The sequence below is a fragment of the Hermetia illucens genome, chromosome 4 (genome assembly GCF_905115235.1).
Source record: "Hermetia illucens chromosome 4, iHerIll2.2.curated.20191125, whole genome shotgun sequence".
NCBI lineage: Eukaryota > Metazoa > Arthropoda > Insecta > Diptera > Stratiomyidae > Hermetia > Hermetia illucens.
In genome coordinates this window covers 103,500,803-103,527,440 of record NC_051852.1, presented here as the reverse complement: position 1 = coordinate 103,527,440, position 26,638 = coordinate 103,500,803, and the positions used below count along the sequence as shown (strand labels likewise).

At 42.0% G+C, this 26,638-nt stretch overlaps 2 protein-coding genes across 4 annotated transcripts in view; one reads left to right on the top strand and one right to left on the bottom strand.

Annotated features, from left to right (window-relative positions):
- Positions 1-3,931: 3,931 nt before the first annotated feature.
- Positions 3,932-16,737, bottom strand: LOC119654238. 3 transcript variants are annotated; one of them, XM_038059476.1, is made up of 3 exons: positions 16,113-16,251; positions 4,652-4,805; positions 3,932-4,592 (listed from the first exon to the last, which is right to left on the bottom strand). In XM_038059476.1, the coding sequence occupies exons 2-3, from the start codon at positions 4,672-4,674 to the stop codon at positions 4,232-4,234; spliced, it is 384 nt and encodes a 127-aa protein (XP_037915404.1). In that variant the 5' UTR covers positions 4,675-4,805; positions 16,113-16,251; the 3' UTR covers positions 3,932-4,231. The 3 variants fall into 3 exon arrangements, with proteins under 3 accessions (XP_037915404.1, XP_037915402.1, XP_037915403.1); XM_038059474.1 differs by lacking the exon at positions 3,932-4,592 and adding an exon at positions 12,853-12,857 and having other exon boundaries at positions 4,670-4,805; positions 16,113-16,737; XM_038059475.1 differs by lacking the exon at positions 3,932-4,592 and having other exon boundaries at positions 4,670-4,805; positions 16,113-16,737.
- LOC119654237 (zinc finger protein 577-like) overlaps positions 16,142-26,638 on the top strand; it is a 74,800-nt gene continuing 64,303 nt past the window's right edge. The window contains exon 1 of the mRNA XM_038059473.1: positions 16,142-16,265. The gene's annotated coding sequence lies outside the window, so the exon portion shown is untranslated. The remainder of the gene's footprint in view (positions 16,266-26,638) is intronic.

Sequence of the window (26,638 nt, the reverse complement as noted above, 5' to 3'; positions counted from 1 at the left end):
CGAAATGACTGAGTTCCCGCCAACACCAACTGCCAAAAGCCAAGCCCTTTCACACGGCAAAGCTAGGTAGTATTGCCAAAAAAACAAAAATTCCTCTTCCGTAGCTAAAGTTCTAAGCTCCGAATGCGAGCCAGCAAATTCCTCGATGTAACAAGCATAGACCGGCGTCAGAAATACTCTTTTCTCGTGACCGAATTTACTGTTGCGCTTGACAGGGAAGCGGATGATGCCGAAGAACGCAATGATTTCAGAAGTGTATATCGCATCACAGAAGAATTTGCATGTGGTCGGAAATTTTTCGACGACCCTATGAAGGACGTTGACGGTCGAATCCTCATCGACGACGACGAACAGCTGAAAAGTTGGAAGGACACAACTTCGTTTCTTTAGGCTTTGTCCCGTTCACAAGCGTGGTGCGCTCGTCGTGATAGGTTGCGTTTTTGTTCTATCAAAGACCCGATCTGGATCAATCGCGCGACTTTTAAATCCTCATCCAGCGTATCAAGCCACCGTTGTGCTCTTCTGGTCGCTTACCATCGACTTCGATGTTCAGACCACAGTAGATCTACTATAGGCAGTACCCTTACAAAAATGACCCCACTTGCAAATGTGCTTGCAGAAGCTTATCTGTACACATTAGAGACGCTAAACAAGGAAAAGGCATAATCTTCGTCAAATCGTATTGGTAAGAGAGAGATTGGTGAGCTTTTGCTATTCTGGTACTACGGCGTGCTCACCCATATAGCAAAAAGTTGTTTCACGTATTCACTTATACATAAGCAAAAACTTGCCAATCTCACCAATACATTGGCAAGTCCGGGCGGTATGTCAAACACAGCTGATCGGGTTTTCGGTACATCTCGCTCATACTCAAGGGCAAAACAATTTGCAATCGTGTGTACTCGCACTGATTTCCCCCCTTGAGGGGAAAGGGGGAGTAAGGCAGCTGTCTAGTATCTAACTGTGGTTCAGACTAGAGGGCGATAGGCCGGGCGACATTGCAGTAAATTTTAGATTTGAGACGTTTGTTGATACGTCGACCACAAAGAACGCAGTTGCGGAACGCCACTTCATTCAAGTTGCGGCAATGCGTGAAGCAATTTCATAACGCAGTTCTCCATTGCCTGCTAACATTGACCCGGGAGATTTAAATCGCTCAGTTCTGGGCAGGCCATTGCCATTGATAGTGCCTGTTTCATAGGCATCGGTCATCAAAAATTCAGTTTTATTCAGATTCAATCTGAAACCGTGTTGGATGAGGCAATCATTCCTTTTTTGGAAAAGATGCTCGAGATCACTTTTGCTATTAAACACTAGGAAAACATCATCTGCATAAATCAGTGTATAGGGAGCTGTACTTTGTTTGTCTCGTGTGAGTGTCAGTAACAAGAACAGGGGAGTGGTCGGAGGGTGCTTCCATGAGACACGCTCCTCGGAGACACGAAGCAGTTTTGATACAACCGCCACACTTCGAACTTTACATTTCGTGGTAGAGCAATTGAACCCAGCGCAGGAGTTCTTCTGGCACTAAGTGTTGTCGTAGAGCGTACCGGATGAGTCCGTGTGGCATATGGCCAAACGCTTTCTCCGGATCCAGAAATTAATTTCCCAATTAGTCAGTAGTTCCGCAGTTGTTGACAAACACAGCTGAATTCACAGTTATTTGAACAATTTCGCGAACACGGTTGTCTAGAATGCTTTTAAAAATCTTCATGGTATGGGACCACAACCAGATTGGGCGGTAATTTGAACTGAATTCTGCTGGACTACCTTTCTTTTTCCATATTGAAAATGTGGTACTTTCTTGCAAGTCAGATGGTGTTCTACCATCCTCAATAACCCGATTGCAGAATTCGCTTTCCAGAGCTCAGATGCGATGTTGTCTCTTGCTTTCACTGATTTGATTCGTTTTATTGCTTTCTCGACTTCAATGGCGCTGACAGGTGGAATTGCTTCAAATGTCGGCAACGCTTGTAGAAGCGGAGGATGAACAAATTCTTCCGTTGAAATCTGCTCGATATATTCTCGCCATCTATCCGTCGCTCGGTAAGCAAAGTACCATTTTGTCATTAACGCAACGGTTTTTGACAAGAGAATGGAGATCTCTCGCGATCCCAAGGGTCCAGTTTATCATAAAGATCTTGTAATGGACCACTCGGGCCACAGTGATCGCTTTCTTTTCTTCCCATTCGGGATTCTTGTCAATTTGCCAATCGTCGAGAAACTTGTGATACAGGCGTTTCTTTTCGCGGACGTGCATGTGAACATCGTCATTTCTTAAAGCCAAATATCCCGATTGATGAGCTGCTTAACTGGCTTTGTGACCCCGAGGGTTGCATAGGCCGTTTTATGGATCTTTAACTTCCACGATTCCTTCACATTCGTAATGGTTAGTAATCGCGTGAGATCATTTCTTCGTTCGTTTCAGCGCGGACCAGAGCGATCCCCGCACTTATCAGTGGCTTGATTTGCAAGACGACAATCGATGAGGTGCGATGGTCTCATACGGAATCGCGCTGCAGTCAGTGACGGTGGTAAATGTCGGTGTCTTATGAAAATATTGTCGATTTGCGTTTTACTGTGCCCACTATAAAATGTAGCAAGATCAGACAACTGTTTGATGAACCATGTATTCACAATTACAAGGCCTTAAATGCCCGCGAAATTGACTATACCCTTGCCACCCTCATTGCGCGCTCCAAACCCTTTACTCCCATGGCACCTGTTACCGTCTGCCTTTTCACCCACATGACCAATAATGATGATATAGTCATCCTCAGGCACGTTACAGGGCTTTACATCGAGAAGTTACCAGAAGGCATCTTTGTCGGCGTCAGGGCGGATATGGTGCGTACGCAAAGTAAATACTGCGACTAGCTGATATAATGGTGAGCCATCGAATCGTTCGGAACCCATGCTTACTTCTCGACAGGACCGGGACTGCCGCGTCGACTGAGGTGAACGCCCCCCGATTTACTATAGCGGAATAACTCCAACTGCACTTTATTTATCTCTTTCTCTTATCTCACCAATTTATTTTTGTTTTACTGGAAATAATGTAAAGTACGTTGTCCCACTCCTCCCAGGTAAAGTCCTCCTTTACCTTAGGCCAACATTCTATGTAAATAGTGGAGTGTGATGACAATAAAACTTGAGCGCAGTTTAGTTGAAACCTGAGACTGCGGATGCCCTATACATCGCAAAAGGAATAAGCAGGAGAAATAAATGGGCGTGGAGAAGTAGATTGCGATAAAAATTCGGTGGATTTCATCTCAGCGGGTGATAGCTATATTACTGCGTTCTTTGATTTGGTTTTTGATCATCTTCGTCCATCAACCAATTGATGAAGCATTGGCCAGCTTAAATTTACAAGGGTGCAGCGCTTTGGGAACCCGCTGAAAGTAGAGATGGATCCTCTGAAAAGAAGAGTTGTAGCGAAAAGGAATTGTGAAAACTAAGGCAGAAAATTCAACGGACATCAGACCTTCAGACACATACATTTTATATACATGCGTGAGGAGCTGAAGTACCCAACAAAGCCTTCGCATTGCACATTCCGCAGCCTGGTTGTACGGGACAGGAGACTTCAGTTGAACTACACTCAGAGGTTGGCAGATCTTCACGGTGAATTTTAGCCACACATACCACATTTTTGCAATATTTATGCCCTCGTGAATAACTCTAGACAACTAGGACGTTCATTTCGGTAGTCCCCACATCCTAAGTACATTAAAATAGTAAGTTAATAGTCATAAAAGACAAACTCTGAATAATTCGTCCTCTTTGGCAATAAGTGTGTCTCTACTTCGAAAGAGTTTTCTATTTTGAAGAATTCTTGAAGTACATCGCCACTTTTCACAGACCCCATCCACAGCATAAAAGTAATTACCGCAATTTGCAGGGGGAAATGTTAGAAATAAGAATTCCCCCGTTCGGCAGGTACCGTTTATTAACTAGTATTTCTTTTATATAAAATTCCAAAGCGAGATTACGGTAGAGGACACAATTCACAACTCCTCCACTAAAGGGAAGTTCTCCAAAAATATTTGAATCGACAGTAAAGAGGAATAAATCACGTGTAACGGTAGTTCAACACTGTCTGCTCTCAAAGCCTGCTAGGCGCCTGGCTTGCATCCAATGCTTCTGTTCAAACTCACTTAGAGGATATTTAGTGTATAAATAACAAAACTTAAAACGAAAACTTATAAAATATCACCGCAGCTGGCTCAGTCTAAGGGTGGTGAGTCCTTCGCATTCTTTCGAGATGAAGTTCATACAACAATTTGTTTTTGTTATAGTAATAAGGATTTTCGTGCTGAGTGAGTTCTGGGCTGTAACCAGGGGGCAGAGGCTCCTGAGGGTTGGCTTCAGCGATCTGCGATGCAAAGCAGTTTTCTCCACGCAGTGCGGGGTGTGCCCCGTGACCTGCGCCTCCTCCATTCATGTGTTGCATTGGGTGGTGCGTATTGCTACCATGAGCTAAACTATTCCCATTCGCTGCGAAATCCTGTATGCCATTGTTGATGTGCAAATTGTTGATTCTTTTTGACAAAGGCATCGAATCGCAGCTGTCATCTTCCCGAGAACGTTTTCTACAAACGAATTCAAACTGCTTAATATTACGATAAGGGGGAAATTTCAAATGGAGTACCTTGTTTCCGTTGTGGCAGTCATTTTCAGTTATAATCTACTTCACTTCCTGGGCATCTAAACTAGAGAATGGGCTGCACAACCCAACTGGTGCTGATTTCCCTAATCAGCTGGGGCAAACGATGACAACTGAATGGAAGCCTCGAGCGCGCCATCTATGAGGAAAAGTTAGATAAAGTTTAGTGGGCCGTTGAGCAGAAAAGACGTTATTCTGTTAATTTTCATTTCCGGCAAAATATTAAAAAGCACAAACGAAAACAATCTGCGTCGTTTGGTATTCGACGCCAAACCATTGTACGGCAATTAAAAATTTCGAATTAATTTTACTATAGGCGAGGGAATTTTTCGAATACAATTATTGGCAAGGAAAATTCATTAAACTCATGCATTAAAATTCATTAAGTATGCACGATCACTCGATAATGCAATGCGATAATCTAGCACTGATTCCAATTATAATGGCATAAACTGGAGACGTTTAACGTTTCATCCAACAAGTGCATTGTTGGTTTTTTCATTTATTGCACCAGCCTGGAAATATTATAAATCATACACATTGCATTACATCTCAATAAATCTAAATGTAAACTAATTCACATGTTGTATCTTATTATCTTGTTCTCTCCAGTTATTTCTTCTTCTTCTTCAGCCCTTGTCAAGTTCAGAAGCGGGGTCCGACAGAGGCCCGATCTGGATGGCGTTGGGAGACTTATTTCTTTCGGTAATTTCCCATCCATCTTAGCAAGTGAGTTCTCGTCGGCGCGCGAATTATATGAACATAGCATCGAAGGCCCCATATCGATCGCGGACATACTCATTTCGGCGTTCTATGTCGCAGCTTTTGGCACCACATCATCGAGTTTTTTATAAAGCACAAATATCAATGTGAGACTTCCGAAGGGCTCTTGCGTGTTCCTCCATCTTTCCAGTGAGGGTACCAATATTTAACATGCAGACATATATTTGTTCTGTTCGAACTAATTTACTTACTTCTTGAAGCCGTCTATGCGTCAAGAATCCTTCCTCATTTTTTGACAGGACCGAGCCCATCCTACGGCGTCGACTAAGGTAAACGCCCTATTATTTCTCTGAGGCTGTTAATCACGATTGTTTTTGTTTTCAACGACATTGAATGTATTTTCTGGGCCGGCCTGTGTTTGAGAAGGAAGAATTTGCACCATTTGTTCTTCTATCCTTCCTATGTATTATCCAGTAAGATTTAGTGGAAAATAAGTCCTTGTAAAATCGTGTCATTATTGTCTGCTCGTCTTACGCACTAAAACTACTTTTTCTCCATACACTATTACCTCACGGGGCTGGATCAGATCTTATCTTGTGTTCATGTTTACGTTCGGCTCGGTTCGGTTGGGAATTCTATGGTTTGGGTTCCAAAAGTTATCTTTATAAACAAACACTATCAGTACTGAACTGTACATATTTAGAACGAACCCTTTTGATCCGTCACATGTTGTTCGATGTTATTTCGGTTCTTATCTGAATCGCACGATATTTTCCAGCCTGCCCAATTTGAATAGGGGTAGTATTTTTCCCCAATCCGAACTGATTCCCCGAGAGGCCACTTCCCTTTTCGGTAATCGGAAGTAATCCGTTGTAGATTATCCGTTCAAAATATTTGCCAGAATTATTTAGAAGGCATATCAGTCTGTCGGACGAAGGTTCACCTAAAGGTTTTGGTTTGGAAATGAGTATTAGGTTATGTTTCTTTCTTTGTAGGGAATGCTTCTTCGTTAAGCAGGTAAAAGCAACTGCTAAAGGATTTGGCGCTATTTGACTGCTGTTTTAAAAGCGTTGTTGGGCCTGCTATCTAAGTGAGCCGGTTTATTTTAGGCAATTTTCTTTGTAGTTTCTAGGACCTCTTGTTTATTTACCATTGGAACTTTGACGGGGCGTTTGGAAGATTAACGATACGCAATACTTTGATTTTCAACAACTGTTTTTTAGGCGCAAGGGTTCGGGTCAGTTTCCTTGCACAAACGCTTAAAGTCTTTGCTTTTACTTTTTATGATAATAGACACATGCATTTTTCTCCGCTTCTTTGTATTGCTGATATATCCAGATCAGTTTTAGTTTCACTCACCGTGACTTTGTGGCATTCCTCGATTTTAAAGTTCCACAAAAAATTTCTGGGCGGGGGCGCTTCATATACTCGGTGTAACTTTTTGCGGATCTATAAAGCTTTATAGCCTGTGTTTTCTTTCCGCTTTACATTTTTTTAACAGACCAACTTTGAAAGTCTCCCCGTAGAGCTTGTTGGCTGCCCACCTTACAGTTGTCTTCCGGGACTAATTTATTCTATTACCTTGCCTGATTTCAAAAACTATGCCCTGATGGTCACTGTAACTATATTTACCGACATACCTCTGAATATCCTTAGCTAAAGTGCCACTAACAAATGTGACATCTATCACCGACCCTATTTCCTTCCTCCGGGAAGTGTTGTCGCAACCAGTGTTTGCAAATAGAAGACTTTTTTTTTGCGACTGTCCCATTTTTCAGCCCATGCGGTAAAATTGCAAGCTAACTTCGCCGTCATTGGTTTGAATTCCTTCACGGTAAGGTTTGGTGCCGTACAGCAACTGTAGATAAATATACCTCCTATTTTTGCTCTATTGATACCACTCTTGAGGATCTTCGTTGTTTTTTTTATGGCTCGATTTCTCCATTTTTTATTTCTGGCTTCTTCGAGGAGATTCTGCTAGTCTGATTTCTAAGTCTTTTAAGGAGCTCCGGACTTTTGGTTGTGCCCGATATATTTTGGCGCTGCTGTATCTATAAGAGTGCAGTGGCTTCTAGATAAAAGCGTTCTGGGCGTTGGTTGAACCGCAGCAGTTTTTGGCTTTTATTATGCATTTTTAACCCTCTCGCATTTCAAGGAACGCAACTCTAAAAGCATACACCCAATCCTTTATTGTATGGTGCATATTATGTAGAGTTTTAACATACTTTATAGGATTTTTAATCATTGCGCCAAGTTTCGTAATCGCCTCAAGCTTACTGTTCGTTTCCTTTAATAAAAATATTCGTTTGCGCAACAATCCAATTGGATCAAGGCCTTGAAGTGTGTTAGAGCACTTCATTTAAGACCGTAATGGTTCACTACAGTGCACTGTAGGAGACGATGTGGTCAGCGTTGCGCTCGCCTGAGATTATTACCCCTCAGTTACTCATTAACAGCTCAGTTTTCTGATATCCGACATCCAGTCCCGACAACAAATCACTCTGCCACCAGTGCGATTTGAACTGCGATCTTGCGCTACGACAGCCCAGCGCTCTACCCACTTGAGCCATTCTGACACTCCTCCCGTCTCCTTTATCGACCATTGTCGGTATTTTCTGCGGGGGATGGTACTAGCTTAGTATTCCTTCTAAATGAATCACTTGCCTGCTATATTGAATACACGGAAATCGAATGCTTGTCCTAATTTCGAAATTCCTAATAGCAAAGACTTTAGCGCCATCCACTCCCGCCATCAATGTCATGTATCAGCTTTCTACAACTGGTGCATTCAGTACCCAGATACTCTTCTACCTAACTTCAAAACTCTCAGCTCACAGACTAGAATCCACTTCTACTCGACTAAGCACCAAGTATTGGGGTCATTTCATCGTTCGTCGTCCACATTTAACTAACTGAAACAATCCATTCAATATTGGAACTGAGACCTTCATTCCAAAACCAAGTATTTTGATTGATGAATCGGTTACCAGGCTTGGTAACTCCGAAGGTTACATAGGCCACTTCGTGGACCATATCTTTGGTTTGTTTCCATGTGTGCTTTCCGTGTTCGTAATGGTTCACAGTCGTATGAGTGAGATAATTTCTTCTCTTTTCTCGCAAAATTGCCACTATTTAATTCGAGTGTGTGCCTCGCATTGCTTCAATGGTGATTTCACTCACAAAAGAGCAATTAACGCTCCATGTTGCGGTGATATAACCTACTAGGGAATGGCTTCCCTGTCAGAGACGGTGAGAAAGGGACGGCGTCTTATGAAAATATAATCGATTTGCATTTGCGTTTCCACTACATGCGTCAAGAACCCCTGTTGATTTCTTGCCATGATCCACTGAGGTCTACATCCTAGCATTTCGCCGAGGATTGTTAAATAGCATGATCATTTTCGATAAGATAGGTAATTAGGGACCTGTCACCAACAAAGATCAGATCTAGCATAGTGGGGCAACTCCTTTACTACTACTTCATTTATCTCTTGCGCTGATTTCAATATTCTATTTGTGAATCGTTTGATTCAAGGAAACACGCCACACAAAAACACCAGGATGATATCAAGGCGAGATAGCTCACTACTCTAGAGAGTCACTAAGTTCTACTCTAGCGACTACCTCTGCCCAAATAATCATTACAGAGCCTTCAAAAAATGACGAAGTTCATTCATGACCCTCATCATTAAGTGAGGTGAAAATAGTCATACATAATCAAAGCAGTAACCAAACTCCTTGTGTTAATGGGATATCGATAGAACTATGAAAAGGAGGTGGAGCATACCTGACAACTTTCCCATATAAGTTGATTGTTATCAAATAGACTCATGAAAGAATGTCCGACAACTGGCGCAAAAGTATTAGATAAACGTTATATAAGGAGGGAGATAAACTTAACTGTAACAATTATGGAGGCATTTCATTGTTGTATTCGTCATACAAAATTTGAAAAAAATCACCGCAAAAGACTCAGGCCGTATACGGAAAAGTCGTTGATGGATGCCAAGATGACTTCTAAACTGAACGGTCTACGAGGGGATGGTTTTGTCTGGATTCGATGATTAGGAAGAACGTTTTTCGGCGTGTGTCAAACATAGAATGAGTCGATGTCAGGTTTTCAACGCGAACTTAACCCTCTGGAGAACTCTGTATTCGCCACGGAGGGAAGATCCTGGTTGGGGATCACTTTAACACAAAAGCACTTGGATAGTCATGCCTCATCTAGACTTTGGAGGGAACAGATCCTCGACATGGCAGCAAGAAGGGAGTGATAGTTTGAAACACCGGTTCCATGACAATGTTCCCACGGCCAGGCTGCATTGCAGGGAAACATTCCCGACGTAACATTCGTGACGAAATCGCTGGTGTTGATGGAGAGCAGAACTTCGCTGCAAGCAACATTCAATACATCGCGTTCGAAGTGGTAGACCCTATCCCTCGGCGTGCTTCACCCTGGAGCTCCCGCTGTGTGTGGGACATCACGAAGATAAATAGCTTTTGGAACAGGTAAAGCCGCGCTGGACGACACTTCGGGGAGTGAGGTTGACATCCTTCAGGATTTGATCCAGTCGTGACAAACCCTCTATGTATAGATGAACGGTGGAAATTGTCGAGCTGCAGAAGGAATGCAAGAAGCTCCACATGCACCAGAATGACAGAGTAAGATCAGGTAAGAAGAGATTTTGCAGCACGATAAATAAAAGTAAAGCTGCCAGAAGCTGGTCGATTGTTACTCTGTTATAAATTGGTCATCTGGCTGTGGAAACCCTGTTGACTTAATGCCAAAAGGATGGAAGGGTGTCAGAACCGTAGAACGCACTGAAGATTGCAGTCTTCTCTATGAAAAAGGTGCCAGGATTTGACGAAATCCTGATAGTGGTATATAAACTGGTGTTTCATCATCGGGTGGACCTACTACTCGACGCATTCAAAGCTTATCTGAACATAGCCATTTTCCCTTCCCGCTGGAGTATAGCGAGGCTCCCGCTGATCATCGAAAGCACCTAGTCACCTTGAACTGCCATCTATAAACCGACGACTCTATATACTTTATATAGCCGAGGAAAGTGCTCGAGAATGGTTGAATGACTGTATATGTATTGGATACTTCGGACAAATCGATGCAGCCGCAGACAAGGCTGCAGTAGGAATTTCTGCTTAAGTCGACTAATCTTAAACTTTGAGGCTCCTCGTCTAGCAAGCGATATCTTCTAATGAGCGCAAAGCAGTCTTTTCTACTATACAGTGGGGAGGCATGGGTCTTCTCTCCGGACAACATTATCAGGGAGTAGTTAGCAGTAAGAAGAGGAGCGGGAGAGGCTAGTCCGAAATAATCTGCCAAATGGCTCCAGGTTAGTTTTCTCATGATGGGGAGGTATTTACCTGGTATTTCGAAGGTTTACCGCTGAGGGAGTTAAACTTTCATTACGTAAATGCATTCACCATCAACTCACGAACAATCACAAGGGCATCCTCACTGTTGTTACATCAATATAATTTTCTTACCCACGTTCTAGGTTTGGTTGAGTATCCAACCATCCAAGCCATCAAGCTTCGGCCACGGAAGGGAACTTTATCGTTGTGGCGGGGGAATTTGTTTTTGACAGGAGAAAAAAAGGGAGCATAGGAAGAGAGAGTGCCATCGTGACTTGTTGGGAACGGTTGGTTTTTATGTAAGAAAGTGAGGAGAACGGACATTGCTTTTGGGACCACGACTGGATTCCGTCGAGCGAGTGCAGCAGAAGACTTGATAAGGGAAGCTGATCGTTTCTTCCCATTGCTGGTTGCTAGTAGCAGAGAAGTCATGTAATTGGAAAGTGTTTGAGAGTTCCGGTTAGAAATTCTTTCGTCAAAGGCGTTTTTATCGGTCCCTGACATTCAATAAATAATCTGTAATCGAGAATCAAAACTAGAAGCCGTCTTAGTGGCAGTTTTGAATCCTCTTTAGTTACTCGAAATTCCAAGTAAGTTGTTGGCTCCAAAACCGAGGTTACGGCCGAACGTTTCTGTTTGAAGCTCCTACGAAGGATAACGCCATTTGATGGAACAGGAGCCATTTAACAAACATTCAAAAAGAATCTCTCTTGGACTGTTGGGCGTGAGAGGACAGTGGTTGAGAAAGCACGGCCTAGATGGGAGTCGCTTTCAACCAATAAACCTTTGGAGCTAAATATTCAACTACTCATTAACAGAAAAGAAAAAAACAAAGAACCTACAAAAAGGATAAAGATGAAAAGCATTTGGTGGAAGAAATGTCTCATATATATATATTAAAACAAGTCGGGAAACCGGAAGCTTGACGCTTCAGGTATAAAAGGTTTTGTGTTTCCCTATGTGAGGAGCATAACGTAGTTCTCCATTGGCTTATAGCATTGACCCGAGATATTTAAATCGCTCAGTTCTGGGCAGGTTACCACCATTGCCGGAACTCAGCGATTTAAATATCTGGAGGAGCAGATTACTGCCATTGAAAGAACTGAGCGATTTAAATATCTCGAGTCAATGCTACCAATGGAGAACTGCGTAATGAAATTTCAAGCATTAATGCCACCTGGATGAAGTGACATTCCGCAACTAGTGTTCTTTGTGATCGACGTATCAGCGCACGTCCCAAATCTAAAATTTACTGCAATGTCGTCCGTCTGTCACTCTCTATAGTTTGAGTGTTGACTATAAAGGACAATGAACGGCGTCTTGCGGTAATGGGGACGAAAATGTTGCATTGCACCGGTGGCGTGACACGTTTTGATCACGTCTGAAATGAGAATATCCGCGATCGATATGGGTTTGCACCGATCGTGGGAAAACTGCAAGAGAGGCGTTTTCGATGGTGTGGTCACGTAATTCACGCTAACGAGAATTCAACAACCAGTATTGGTCAGAACATCGAAGTCAATGGTAAGCAACCAAAAAACCGGCCAAAACAATGGTCGCATGATACATTGGATGGGGATTTGAAGGTTTCGTGATTACATCCTGATCAGGCATTTGATAAAATAAAATGACGAAACCGATCACGACGAGCGGACCCCGCTTGTGAACTGAAGGCTGAAGAAAAAGAAGAAGATATGAGGAGCGACGAGTGCACGACAGCTCCGTATAATATAGCTAAAAATTCCATTGCCCTCCATTTTCTAGAAAGCGATTTAAGTAAATCATTTGATGGAAAGCCCTGTGTTGATAATGGTCAACCTCATACGCTTTACACTCTGAGTTTAATATTATTAGAAAATGCCAACAATTTAACCAACATCAAATATAAACAAGTCGGGAAACCGGAAGCTGGACGCTTCAGGTACGAACGGTTTTGTGTATTTCTTAGTACGTAGCACGTAATATATGCATATGTCCACTTTCGGGTGATATTGACATTGATAGCTAGGTTTTTTTAAATTTTCCTAGGGAATTTTGAGAATTGAAGCGATTGCACTTATTAAGATTGTTTATACTGCACAACTTACCATAGCTGAAAAGATTTAGTCTGTATCACTTAAATATTGATTGTATCTGAACATGAATTGATTTACACTAATAAAGCTATCTATCTATCTGACATTGATAGTCTTCAATTTTCAAAGAAGCAACAACTTCGACGTATTATAAATTTGTTAGTAATAGTACGATTTCCATCAAACTTGGTATGATCATGCTCTACATTATAGCCTACATCACTGCAGAATTTCGTGCCGTTAGGATGAATTTAAGGGGGGTTTCCAGCCAATTACAAAAAAATTATAGTAATATACTATTATTAACTTTCTTTGAACAGATATCGGTATGAAAGGTATTTCGGAGCCAAGACACTATATAGTGGCAGCCTTCTGATTTTTTTCAGATTTTTCGGTTTGGTAGTTTCTGAGAATGGCCCCCTTAAAGAAATGATCACTTTCAACCCCCCGCACTCCCCACGTTTCCAACAAATGTCAAAACTAAGACCGGCTTCGAAAAGTACTAATCGAGACGGTAAACCGATTTTAATAAGGTTTTGTGTTTACACAAAACCTTAAAAATGAAAACGGACATGTATCAGTGTATGCTACCGAGTTAAGTTAAAATAAAAACTTTGAAGCAGTTGTACATTTTATAAGCTGTTATGATATTCATTTTCTTTTATTTTGTTAATAATTATTGCATTCAGTGAAAATTAAGGATATTTTATAAGCCTTGAACTACAAAAAAAATATACTTTCCATTATGCACGTAAAAGAAAGGCTGAAATCATGTGATTGTAAATCTTTTCTCTTAGTTTACTGTTATGACTATACAAACAAGTCGAAAAACCGGAAGCTGGACGCTTCAGGTATGAAAGGTTTTGTGTATTTCTTAGTAGCCAGCACGTAATATATCCATAACTTTGAGAGTTTCCACTTTCGGGTGATACTGACATTCATAGTCTTCAGTTTTCAAAAAAGCAAAAACTTTGACGTATTATAACTTTGTTAGTAATAGCGCGATTTCCACCAAATTTGGTAAGATCATCTCTACATTATAGCCTACAAAATTTGGTGGTGCTAAGATGAACTTAAGGGGGTTTCCAGCCAATTATAAAAAAAAATATAGTAATATACTATTATTAACTTTATTTGAACAGATATTTGTATGGAAGGTTTTTCGGAGCCCAGGCACCATATAGTGGCAGCCTCCTGATTTTTTTTTCAGATTTTTCGGTTGAGCAGTTTCTGAGAATGGCCCCCTTAAAGAAGTGATCACTTTCAACCCCCCGCGCTCCCCACCGTTCCAACAAATGTCAAAACTAAGACCAGCTTCGAAAAGCACTAACCGGGAATTTTAATTTGATACCCCACATTACTATATTTGATGAAAATAAAATGTACACCCCCTTTTGCATGTATGGGACCCCCCCCCCCCCCCCCCCCTTAAATTCAACATGAAAGGATGTAACTCACTGTATGTATGACCGTGCACAGTTCCCACCTTTCTACCAAATTCGGTGTCAATCACTATAACCGTCTCCGAGAAAAATGCGTGTGACGGACAGACACTAAACCGATTTTAATAAGGTTTTGTGTTTACACAAAAAAACTAAAAGGAAAACTGAAATTGAAATCCATACCTGATTTACATACGAACACTTAATTCTAAGCTAGTTTTCTTTTACATGCATTACAATAAAGGAATATCACGAATAGAAATTAGTTTTGTTCTAGCTCTCCCCAGGAAGGCGACAATCCACCCGATTATTTAAAGTTCCCCATCATCATATTTGAACTGGCAGGAGGTGAACATTTAGGTTAGGGTAGGCCGCCGCAGGACCACTATATCTTTGGCTCCTCATGAAGAAGGAAGGAATACGGAGGCCGCTGTTGCGTAGGTGCCAGAATCAGCTCAGAGCTAGTCCTTCCCCTTCCTTCCCATGCGCGTGGGTTATAGTGATTTACCCCCTCCCTTATTGGGCCGTTTTGCAGTTTAGCTCCTTTTGTGAAGAAATTTTCGGTGGTATTAACCCGCCTCAAGACTGCACGTCTCTATTAGAGTAGTTTACCCCGAGTGGGTTTATTTTTTTCTATTGAACCAAGACTATAATAAAATCTCAAGGAGATAATATCTAAGAACCAAGAACCCCGGCCCTACGTCGCTGAACTGTTAGCATTCGGATTAGCTTCGGTACGTGTTATCCGGTTCCTCATATTATCGCGCGCAGTCGGAGTTAGAACTTTAGTTGGTTGACCGTATTCGTGTTAGGCTGATGCGACGCAATACTCCACCCAATGTGGGACAACAGTTGTTGCATACATAATAATGTTTATGGCCTGAGGTTGCAAAAGAAGGGAGAGTATCCCAGAGATCGTAGACCTTCTCTCTCGATTGCAATACTCGGGTTTCGAGTTTGCGGTTCCACACGTGTGATCCAGCCGCTATATTTTACATTACGTTAGATTCCCGGGATATTCTCGGTTTGTATTTTAGGTTCCGGTGTCATTTCACACATCAGCGGAAGTCTCCAAAAAGAAAAGTATATTTTACTTGCGGGAATTATATTAATAAATAAAAAATATGCAACCATATTTTTCATTCATTAAGTACATTATGCCATGAACTTGTCAGCCGCCCCTCGTATTTTAGACTTCTGATTGAAACAGGAGAAGCATCCTCCTTTTGTGGTGTTTCCCACTATGAAGGGCAGAAGGTTCATATCTGTAGTACACGATTGTTGCGTAAAACTGTCATCTGTTTCAGGCAAATCAGTCTAAGTATAGATCAGCGTTAACCCTTAGCTAATAAAACTTGTATTAGAGGCGCATTGCATTTCGAAATGTTGACTGAATTTTTGAAACAGACTACTAAAAAGCATAACGTAAATTGATGATAACAAAACAGTTATCAAAATTTTCTGTTGAAAATTGAAAAGTATAGTAGCCATAAACACTTGAAAACTCCTGAGCACCCTGTTTTAATAACTCGCTTCATCCAAGCCAAGACCCAATCTACCAAACAACCACCTGTTTCATCCGCACAACTCGTCATTTCGTTGATGACATGTCTGGCTGACAACGGCGTGCGAGTGTGTGCGTGCGGAATGTCTGAATTCTGTCGGAAATTTCTAAGCATAATTTGACAGGAGGACCCTTCGCTTTACGGTGCTTCTGGTTGCGAGTTTTCTACAGCATTTTCCGCCCGCTCGACTTCTCGGAAATTTCAAAATCGATAAAATTGATTAGCGTGTCGGCTAGGCTTTATACGCTGGTCGCTTAAAACTCACTTGAAGCGCGATTTCAAGAAAACACGGGCCAGAGTGCCGCGCGCGTCAATTGTTCGTACGAAGTGCGTGGAAGTCAGTCCCGTTAGTTCGATAAATGAAGGTGTCAAAGTGGAGCCGTGCCAGCGAGTGCCAGGACTTTTTCTTCTGCCGGAGGTGAGTACCGAGGAAATGAATTTTTGCACCTGAAGCGCGAACGAGGCCTTGGTCGCGAAAACTAGCACTGAGCAGATGCCGCCCCAAATTGGGAACGATCCCCGACTCGAAAACAAAAAGCAAATTGTTGATTCCCGTCCCCGCCGCTGTTCGAATCGTTTGGGTGGGGGCACGATATCAAAGCCGGAAAACGCACAGCCACCACTCCACGGCGTGCCATCAGGGAAGGGTGAAAGTGACGTGAAAAAATGCCGAACTCCGCGAAACGCAAAAACAAGAAGCGCCAGTGCGGCTAGTGCCAGGCTTGCGAACATTTCGAAGGCGAACGCAGTGACGACCGCCCCGCTCCCAAATTTCCTTTGAGTCGAGCGCCGCGAGTGAGAATGTCGGCCGGGTGGGGTTAAAGGTGGGGGATGCCCTTTGCACCAACAGCACGAGTTGGTCGGGGCGCTCGTGCGTCGGTGTGGGAGGGTAGGTAGTTCGGGAATCACGGAGAGGTGGTAGGCGGTAGGTACACACTGGCTGCTAGCGCGTGGGTGCAGTGTCACGACCGACTGGCCCGAAGGGTGGGGACAGCAGAGCGAAGGAAGCACGCATGAATCCGGCCACCGACACAGGACATCTGTATCGAAGGAAGGGAGACGCAGGAGAAATGGAGATGGACATGTGGCACAGAGTTCCAGAGGGAAAATCGTTGCTTGGGAGCGGGGATGAAATGCAAGTACCCGCATCCGCGTACACTACCCCATCTCCCACTCCCACGCGTGGCCTTCGTGCTGTCTCTTGGATAAGGTCATGGTGTCCTTTGTACGGTTGTGCGACTATTTGCTGAAAGTCCATGAACAGTTCCGTCGGGCCTGCCGGCTTGATTCGTTTCGCTTTTCGCTGGGCACGGCGGAGTATAAAATGGCGGATGATGAGTGATGCGGTGGTTGGATTCTAGTAGTGCAAGGGAGAAACTTTCTGTTTGAAATTATGCTTCGGGAAGAATTTAATGAAATTTGAATATTTAAATATTTATTTAAATCAATTTTTTTTTTATATTATTAAAAATTCATTGGTCGAGGGAGTGTATTTCCGACAACGATTGGGCAGTGGATGCTTTAGGTTTGACACACATACAATGAGAAAAATTGAGATCCGGACACGAGACCACAGTATATCTTAAGGGGGCTTTACACGCAACGATAACTCGTAACAATTCATTGAACGATTTATCGCTCCAACAAATCGAAAGAGTAGAGCACTGTTTACACGCTACGCTAAATTGTAACGATTTCTTGTCAAATGTCACCCTACATCGACCCCCCAGTCTTTATAAAAGCTTTAACCATGGAGGAAGTAGTGTTGCTGTCGCTGTACATCGGTTGTTTGATGAGAAAGGTGAAGAATCGTTACGATTCCCAGAAATTGATGCCGGCCGGCATCAACCATCCACTCCAACTCCAATCCCAATAAATCGCTACAATCTACCGTTTACACACAACGATAAATTGTAACAATCTGATCGTTACGATAAATTGCTACAATGTATCGTTGCGTGTAAAGCCCCCTTAATAGGCAGCACCCACACTTAATGCACCGGACTCGCGAATGTATTGGGAAAACTTATCCGTATATATCATATGCCTTCAACATCTAGCAATATCTGCATCTGGTTTAGTGCGGTCGCTACTTATTTGATATACTGTGTAGCGGACATTAAAGATATGCCGAGACCGTGATCCGAAAAATAAAGCGTGAAAACTGTTCGAAGCTACTTAAAATCCTCGGACTGCAATGTTGCTGGAATTAATGTCATTATTACGTTTTTTTTAGCACTGTCTGGATTTCAAATTTGCCTAAGAAAATAGAGGTTTCTTATTGGCCTTCAGGAAGTATTTTATTTTTTTCTTTTTCGTTAATTTAATAATGGTTGCTATAAAACTATATGAAGCATGGCCAACATCGACGCGCCATCGGTCGTAGTTGCTGGCAACGCGTTTTCGAGAAGTTTGCACTGTTCTATTGTTCTATTGATAGCCGTGGGGTTCTAGCGCTTTTCTGAACTGCATTGTTTTTGATTTGGTATTGTAACAGCACACCGTGACACGACTTTCATATAACAGGGCATGGTTTGAGTTAGGAAGTGGTTAATTATATATGGTTGTCATTTAACCCTTGGTGGGGTATACCACGCCAACCGCACATATGCACCATAGTCCGCAGTTACTTCAAATGCGTTTCAGCTCTCCCCAGGACTTCCCGAAATACCCGCTCCTCTGCTGTTCTGCCCCAAGTCCCCCCAACCAACTTGAAATAATACAGGGTGCGGCAGCATAACTTCCTTTTTTCAAAACTCAATAAAAACTATTGTATGCATCGGAAAATATTTATTTATTTTTTATAATGTAGGTACATGTCTAAAGTTTTTATTTACATTGTTTTGAAGATCAAATCTGTTAGGTGACGTCCCCCATTCTCCATACATTGCGTAAACCGATTTCTGGCGTTTGTCATGACTCTTGTTAGCATAGCAGGTGTTATGTTGGCAATTTCTTCTTGGATGTTGGTTTTCAAATCTTGTAGGGTTCTTGGACGGTTCACATAAACACGGGATTTCAAAAAACCCCATAGAAAAAAATCACAAGGGACAGATCGGGAGAGCGTGCCGGCCATTCCAAATCGCCTCTAATTGAGATAAGGCGCTCTGGAAAGCGTTCCCTCAAAACAGCCATCGATGCTCTTGAAGTGTGTGCTGTTGCACCGTCTTGTTGGAACCAAGTGTCCCCCAAATGCAAATTTTCTAGCCGTGGGAAAAAAAAAATTCTGTAGCATGTTTACATACCGGTCCGAATTCACTGTCACTGTAACCTCATTTTCCTCAAAAAACCAGGGACCAATAATTCAAGCTGAGGAAATTCCACACCACACTGTGACTTTGGGTGAATGCAAAGGCTTTTGATGCAATTCTCGAGGGTTGGTGTCAGCCCAGTAGCGCATGTTTTGTTTGTTAACCGACCCACACAAATGAAAATGGGCTTCATCGCTAAAAAAAACAATAGCACCCTCGGGAACGACATCAAGAAGAAGCTCACACGCGTTCATCCGAGAATTGAAGTCACGTTCTGAAAGTTCCTGCACTATCGCCATCTTATAGGGATGAAAATGAAGATCATCACGAAGAATTCTTCTCACAGAACGATCGGATAGTCCAAGGGCAGATGCGTGTTTGCGCGCAGAACGCCGTGGCGATCGCAACATTGACGCTCTCACTGCTTCAATGTTCTCAGGTGATCTAACGGGCCTGATTCGCACAATAGCAAATTCTCTCTTCTTTATCGTGGTGCACACTATGCTGAACTTCCGGGATTTCGCTCGGTATTTGAGAGCGTCATTTCACTATAACTTGCAGCGGTCAATAGAGCTTTCAATCCCTTCCGTTCATCGATCAGCTTCCACAATTTCGTAGTCAGCCAGATCTTATGACGTTCTTTCAGGACGAGGCCGAAGGCCTGCGTAGCACTCGAGAAAAACATTTTTGATGGCAGCGCAGTGCTCATCGAGATTCTCAGGTGGATTACTCAGTGCTCTCTCACTGTCAAGGGACAGGTGGCTCATACAAGCAGTTGATGTTGAACTTGGGGGGATCGCAGCGCTGCAACTCTGCGAGAAGTGGTGGACGCAACATGCAAGCAAAAGTAAGCGTCCATCAGATGGTGATTCTTTTCTAGGCCGATATCAGCGCTTCGCTTGTTACATCCTGGATACAACTCCCAAATCTACTGCCGATCGCAAAGTAGTCAATCAGATTGCTCGTACGGTGTGGGTATGGTGAAAGCCAACTGATCTTACGGCAGGCTTCTCGAGAAAATATACCATCAATGATGGAGCAGTGTAAGCTACAGTAATCCACAAACATCCCACCATTATCGTTACGGTCGTCAAGATCGTGTTTCCCCATCATTTATTAGAACTCACTTTGGCATTCAGATCACCTATCACGATCACATCTCATGTCATGTTCAGGAAAGCTCTCCTAAATTGTGTGTAATTGCTCGTAGAAACCCTCCTTCTTTCCATATCGGAAGCCTCCGTTGGTGCATAGCACTTACAATGGTGATGCTACTTAACCTGGGTCAGAATCTTGCAGTCAGAAATCTCTCAGTAACCGGCTCCTAGGTTAAGTGAACGGTAGCCGTCAAAAGTAATCCGAAACCACATTCACGTCTGCTACCTCTTGGCTTCCCAGAGTACAGAAACACATTGCCGCGAAGGGAGTGCTCTTCAGAGTCCCACTATCTTCGCATTGGTCTAAAATTTCCAGCTTATTTCGTTGGGATTCTTGCTCGAGTTGGAGAAAGCGAACATTCTGAGGACCGTCATTACCATTGTCGAGGAGCGTTCGCACATTCCAGAAACTAATCATTATCGGTTTTCGATTGCCAAAGGTCACGCAGTAAACAAATTTATATTCCTTTTAGTCGCCTCTTACGACAAACAGTTGTATTCTGAAGCCCCAACTCACAGGTCAGGTTGGTTGATTAGCCAAAGTTAAAATAAAATTAAACGAGTTGAGAAGCCCTTAAGTCAAGCCAATAAAGGAAATAATCTTATAAGTATAGTACAAATCCAAATTTCAAATATTATAGATTATGATAATAAATATTTTTTTCTAGCTTCAATACATACCTTATAACAAGAACCACACACAAATTCAAATAGCATTGACTCACTTTTGCATCATAGTGTAATAGGTGGAGGGCACTATTTGACATTGAATAATACTGACATTATTAAAGAAATAAAGGACCCAAAACTAGACCCGTACGAAACCCTCTTTATTTCAAAAATTCACACTGGAAAAAAGGGTTAAACGCAGCCATGGCCATTTCTAGTTGATCTTTTAGGGATTAATTAGATAATTAACATAACATTAAAGGTTAGAAAGGATAGGGCATCCCCTTGTCTTAGACCGTTGTTGTGTAATTCGTCGCCCCCATATTTGCACGGGCTGGTACTTCTAACAACCATTTCGTGAGACATTCCTAATTGTATAATCCGCAGTCCGTTATTATTAATGTTTCTATGTAAGCTATAGAAACAAACGTGTCGCTCGAATGTCGTTACTAGGCTGTTAAAAGTGTGACTTTGATATCATACCTGGGCTAGACTTCAAGGATCCGCTCTATTACCTCCTAGAAAGTATCCTTCTCCGACTCTGCACTCTCGTCTGTAGACACGTGAACGTTTAATGGGGCTTATACATATTTCGAAATTTGTCTCGCAAACGCAGAATGTATCACCCTTCGCTTATGTTTTCAAAATCGTTGGCCTTAGTTTTGATTTTTTCGCAAACTAAAAAAAGTACTCCAAGCAAATGGTTTACTGGGTGGCCATTTTAATATATGGTGTAGTGGCTCTTGTATAGGACACCGGTTCTTGTCCAGCCCATCTCTTGTAATGCTGTTACTTCAGCCTTATATTGAGGCAGGGTACTGGCTGGCTGCTGGTCAGTATTCGATTTGTACAGGGAACGCACGTTCTATCAGAGAATGCGGAAATTGTTAGTCCGTTTTCGATGCCGGTTTCATCGATGTAATATTCATCCAGTCCGTAGTTTCTTTTCTGATTTCGTGAGAAGTTATTTCCCGTGTAGGGTTGTCAGTCCTAATCAACTCCCAAGCTGTTGGTACAATTTCTTCCTCGGCTGACACGCCTTCATCCTTCTCCGAAGAAGAAGAGGAAAGAGATTCTCGGCGATCACCACGTGAAGATGGAGATACGCTTTGGTAGTAGAGCTGTTGGTGTTGGTTTAGCAAGTGTTTTCCAGGTTTTATGCTCCATCGTGGGTACCAATCTACGTTTTCGCCTTGGGACCTATACTATCCTTTGACCGCCTCATGTGGATCAGCCTCTTCTTAATGCCAATCTTTGCGTGTGCGATGATCAGTCAAACTGATCTTGGTGTTTGTTGGTATTTATCTGTAGTCCGATTCTCTTTCTCCAAATTCATAGCCATTTGACCGAGGCCCATGATTCGGTGAAAAAGCATGTCATCCACTTAATTGAAATGTTTGAAGAAAGATTACATGGTCCATTAGACCCCTTTACATCCTCTAATTAAGGCAGAATGAAGGAAGGCATCCATAACGAGAAAAAATACAGTCTTGGTGTTCTCCGCTTTGGACTGCAAATTCCTCCCAGTTTCGAAATAAAGTGTACATAATACTTTAAATATTTATTTGCTTTATTCAATACTTCGCAGTGTTTTTTGAAATGTTTTAGTTTTTATGAGAGATTATTGAAACGTTTAATTTATTCCGCGACAACATAAATTCAATATTTTGCTTATTTCTAGGGTCAAAATAAAGTCTGCTGTCACAAATAAATAAATATAAAACTAAAAGAATGGAGTCATAAATATTTTGTTTGTTTTCCTTTTGTTGATTCGTTCGTTGATACATCGATCACAAAGCACCCCAGTTGTGAAATGCCACTTCATCCAGGTTGCGTTAATGCGTGAAGCAATTTCATTACGCAGTTCACCGTTGGCTGATAGCGTTGATAGGAGGTACCTAAATCGCTCAGTTCTGGGCAGGTTACTGCCACTGACAGTGATAATGCCTGTTTGATTGGAATCGGTCGTCAAAAGCTCTGTTTTATTCAGATTCAGTCTGAGACGGTGTTGCATGAGGCGATCATCCCATTTTTGAACAAGTTGTTTGAGATCAGCTTAGTTATGAAACGCTAGGAAAACATCATCCTCATAAACTGTAGGGCACTGGATGTTGGACAGGGTCCATAACAAAAATAAAGAAGAGTAGCGAAAGGTCACTTCCTTGATGAACATCAACAAAGACACAAAGCGGTTTATAAATACCCGCGACAGTTCAAACTTAACTTTTTGGATCGTGGCAGAACAATTCAATCCAGCGCACGAGTTATTGTCGCAACGCATAAGGTGTTGTTGCAGAGCATACCAGATAAGTTCGTGTGGCTCTAGATCCAGAAATGCAATGTAAAAAGGGCTATGTTTCTTGTGGCGTTTCTCCATGAGTAACCGCACAACATGTATTGCGTCAGTAGTTTCGCAGTTCTTGATAATTCCGGCTTGATTCACGGTTATCTGAACGATGTCAAGAATGCGTTCAAAAATCTTCATGGTATGGGACAGCAACTGGTTCGGACATTGCACATTCTACTGGACTACCTTTCTTTTTTCTATATTGGAACTGATGCTTTCTTGCCAATCAGACCATACCATTAGCTGTCGGATAGTATCCTATAGTTGTGATATGGGTTGCGCCGGTCAGGTTGCTGAGTTCTTAATACAACAAACTCTGGCCAGCGTGAGAAACGCTCTACCATGGTCAGACAGTAGCGTTGCGCCTCGGAATAAGGAATAACAATCAGATCCAGATGAACGTGTTCAAATCTAGATGATCATGGCGCAAAAGTCCCGACTTTTGATCGCTGACAATTATTGCAATCACGCGCCCATTACCTCAATCAATTTTGACGCACCGCCAAACATGCCCTCTGTTATCAGTTTATCGGTGGTCATTGTTCCTGGGTGGGATAGGTGATGTAAACTTTTGAAAACAGTTTTTCGAATGAGTGAGTGATGTAAGGTCGGATGGTACCAGTAGATACATAACATTGCTTTAGTCGAAAGGAAGGCTAGCTTTCCACCTTAACCCTTTAGCCAAGAGGTTACTTGAACTAGGAAGTAGCTAAAAGACTTTGGCAAGCTTGTAAACAATACATTCTGTCGCTTCACCGGAGAATACATCTTAAGATTAATTAAAACTAATTGGCAGCTTCTATCCCAGAAAGATACAATAAAATATAAAAAAAATGCGATTTTTTCCAATACTCAGATTTACTGTGTTGGGATAGCTGAGTGATTAGAGCACAAGGCTGTCATACGGAAGGTCGCGATTCAAATCTCACTGGTGGCAGTAGGATTTGTATCGTCGGATACCAGTAGACTCAGCTGTGAATGAGTACCTGAGTCAAATCAGGGTAATAATCTCGGGCGAGCGTAATGCTAACCACATTGCCTCCTACAGTGTATTGTAGTGTACCGTTACGGTCTTGAATGAAGTGCTCTAAAACACTTCAAGACCCTGATCCAATATGGGTTGTTGCGCCAACGATTATTATTATTATTACTCAGATTGACTCAATAAAATTGACTGGGTCAACCACAAACGGATGCGAATCTTGAACTGTGTAGTTTCATTATTGATCTTTAGTCGAACAGAAAGTGATTCGATTTTTGATTATGTGAGTTGGCAGGCCATGTAGAGCAGTAACAACGGAATTCACACTTTGCTCTGCCTCACAGGTTGGAGGATACGGTCGCCTTACCGACAAGAATTGAGCCTAGGACTTCGAGAGGTCAGGCAACCTTCGGATTGTATCCGAAAGAAAAAGTAAAAGATTGGTAATCCGTAGAAATTTTAACACAAAATGGAGAGAAATAACAGAATAGAAATCAGGAACTAGTGGTTCATAGGTTTCTTGCTTTTGATTGGCATACTTTCTGCATTGCCTTTAATCATATAGCACAAAGTTGATTTAATTTATGCCAACCGAATTTCCTGATCGAGCCGTGAAAATGAAACGATGTAACTGCGATCATTATTGTTTCCAGCGCTTTAGATTCGCCTTTCTCGATTGTTCATTGAGTTTTGCGTCCTTCCTTCTGTACTTTGCTCAACAATCAGATCTAGACTGTCAAAATCTTAATATCAGACAAGGATACCATGTAATATTTGAAATTTTGAAAACAATTTAAATACAATAAGAGTTAGATCCACTCGCAAATACTGCTAAGATACTCTGAAAGTAGGTTACACTCGAACAAGAGAATTTGCCACAACGATTGTAATGATGAGGTCACACATACATTTCCATAATTTTATAAAACTTGCTTAACGCCATCGTGCGTGTCAGTACGACTACGTAATAAATACAACCATTCAATGCATCGCTCTATTCATTCAAACTGCGTTTGTACGATGTCTTTGTTGAGCTTGGAGCTGCGTGCACTCGACTCAAAGCTTATCTAAATCTAGCATGAGCGGCACACAAATGGTACTCGAAAGGTCAAGCAACACTTATTACTTGCTTTTGAAGCCCAGCTAAGCAATAGATACTCGTGGAGCAATTATTCGGTGATATTTCTACGGATCCGCTTGTAAAGCTGGTCTAGTTTACTAGCAAACATTTTATAGGCACAGCAAATTCATGGGCATATATAAAAGTTTTAAAAGTGTTTTATTTTCGGAACGAAGGATTAATCTAAATCTAGTTTTTGACAGTAATTACCTAGAGTTACGGGAAATATTTCTCGCAAATTTTTCGAAATTCTTAGAAAGTCAGGTAAAACTGTTGAATTGTATTTATAATCTTGCTAATTTCCCGTCTGCTTCGAAGAGTCGGTTATAAAAATCTCTTTTAGGTCTTAAATTGATAATATAGTAGATAGTAGGATCTGCAATCCATAATGTCATCAAAATTCTACTCATTTTTGGGTTAAACACTCGAACTATTCAAAAAGGCAACTGATGACTTCGTCGAGGGCAAAGGCAACTCATCAGGTACTGTATTAATTTTGTCCTGAGGCCAGTATGACCGAAAGTGGCTATCGGTGGTAATTGCATTTATACATATATAATTGCGAACTATATATATAAATGGGGCGATTGCCACCGGTAGCCACTTGTTTCTCTCAGACGAAATCGTCAGTCATTTTGAAAAATTTGGCGTTGAACCCAAAAAGAGGGGTCCGTAAACCACAAGAGTGTGGAAGTAAGTTGCTTCTCAATCGGTCCAGTCTGTCATCAAATATTAGGTGCGTAATTAAGTTCTCGCTGTTTTTTTTTAAGGTTTTGTATAAAACAAAACCTTGTTAAAATCGATTTACTGTCTGTCTGTCTGTCCGTCACACGCATTTTTCTCGGAGACTGTAGCAGCGATTGGCACCAAATTTAGTGGAAAAGTGGGAACTGTGAGAACTCACGCATACAGTGAGTTACATCCTTTTACGTCGAATTTAAGGGGGGGGGAGGGGTCCCCGTATATGCAAAAGGGGGTGGTAAATATTTGTCAGTCATGTGGGGTATCAAATGAAAGGTATCGGTTAGTATTTTCCAAAGCTGGTCTTAGTTTCGACATTTGTTGGAAAGGCGGGGAGTTCGGGGGGTCGAAAGTGGGGGCCATTCTCAGAAACTACCCAACCAAAAAATCTGAAAAAAATCAAGAGGCTGCCAATATATGGTGGCTAGGCTCCGAAATACCTTCCATACCGATATCCCTTCAAATAAAGTTAATAGTATATTACAATAATTCTCAGTAATTGGCTGCAGAGGCAAGAATTAAGC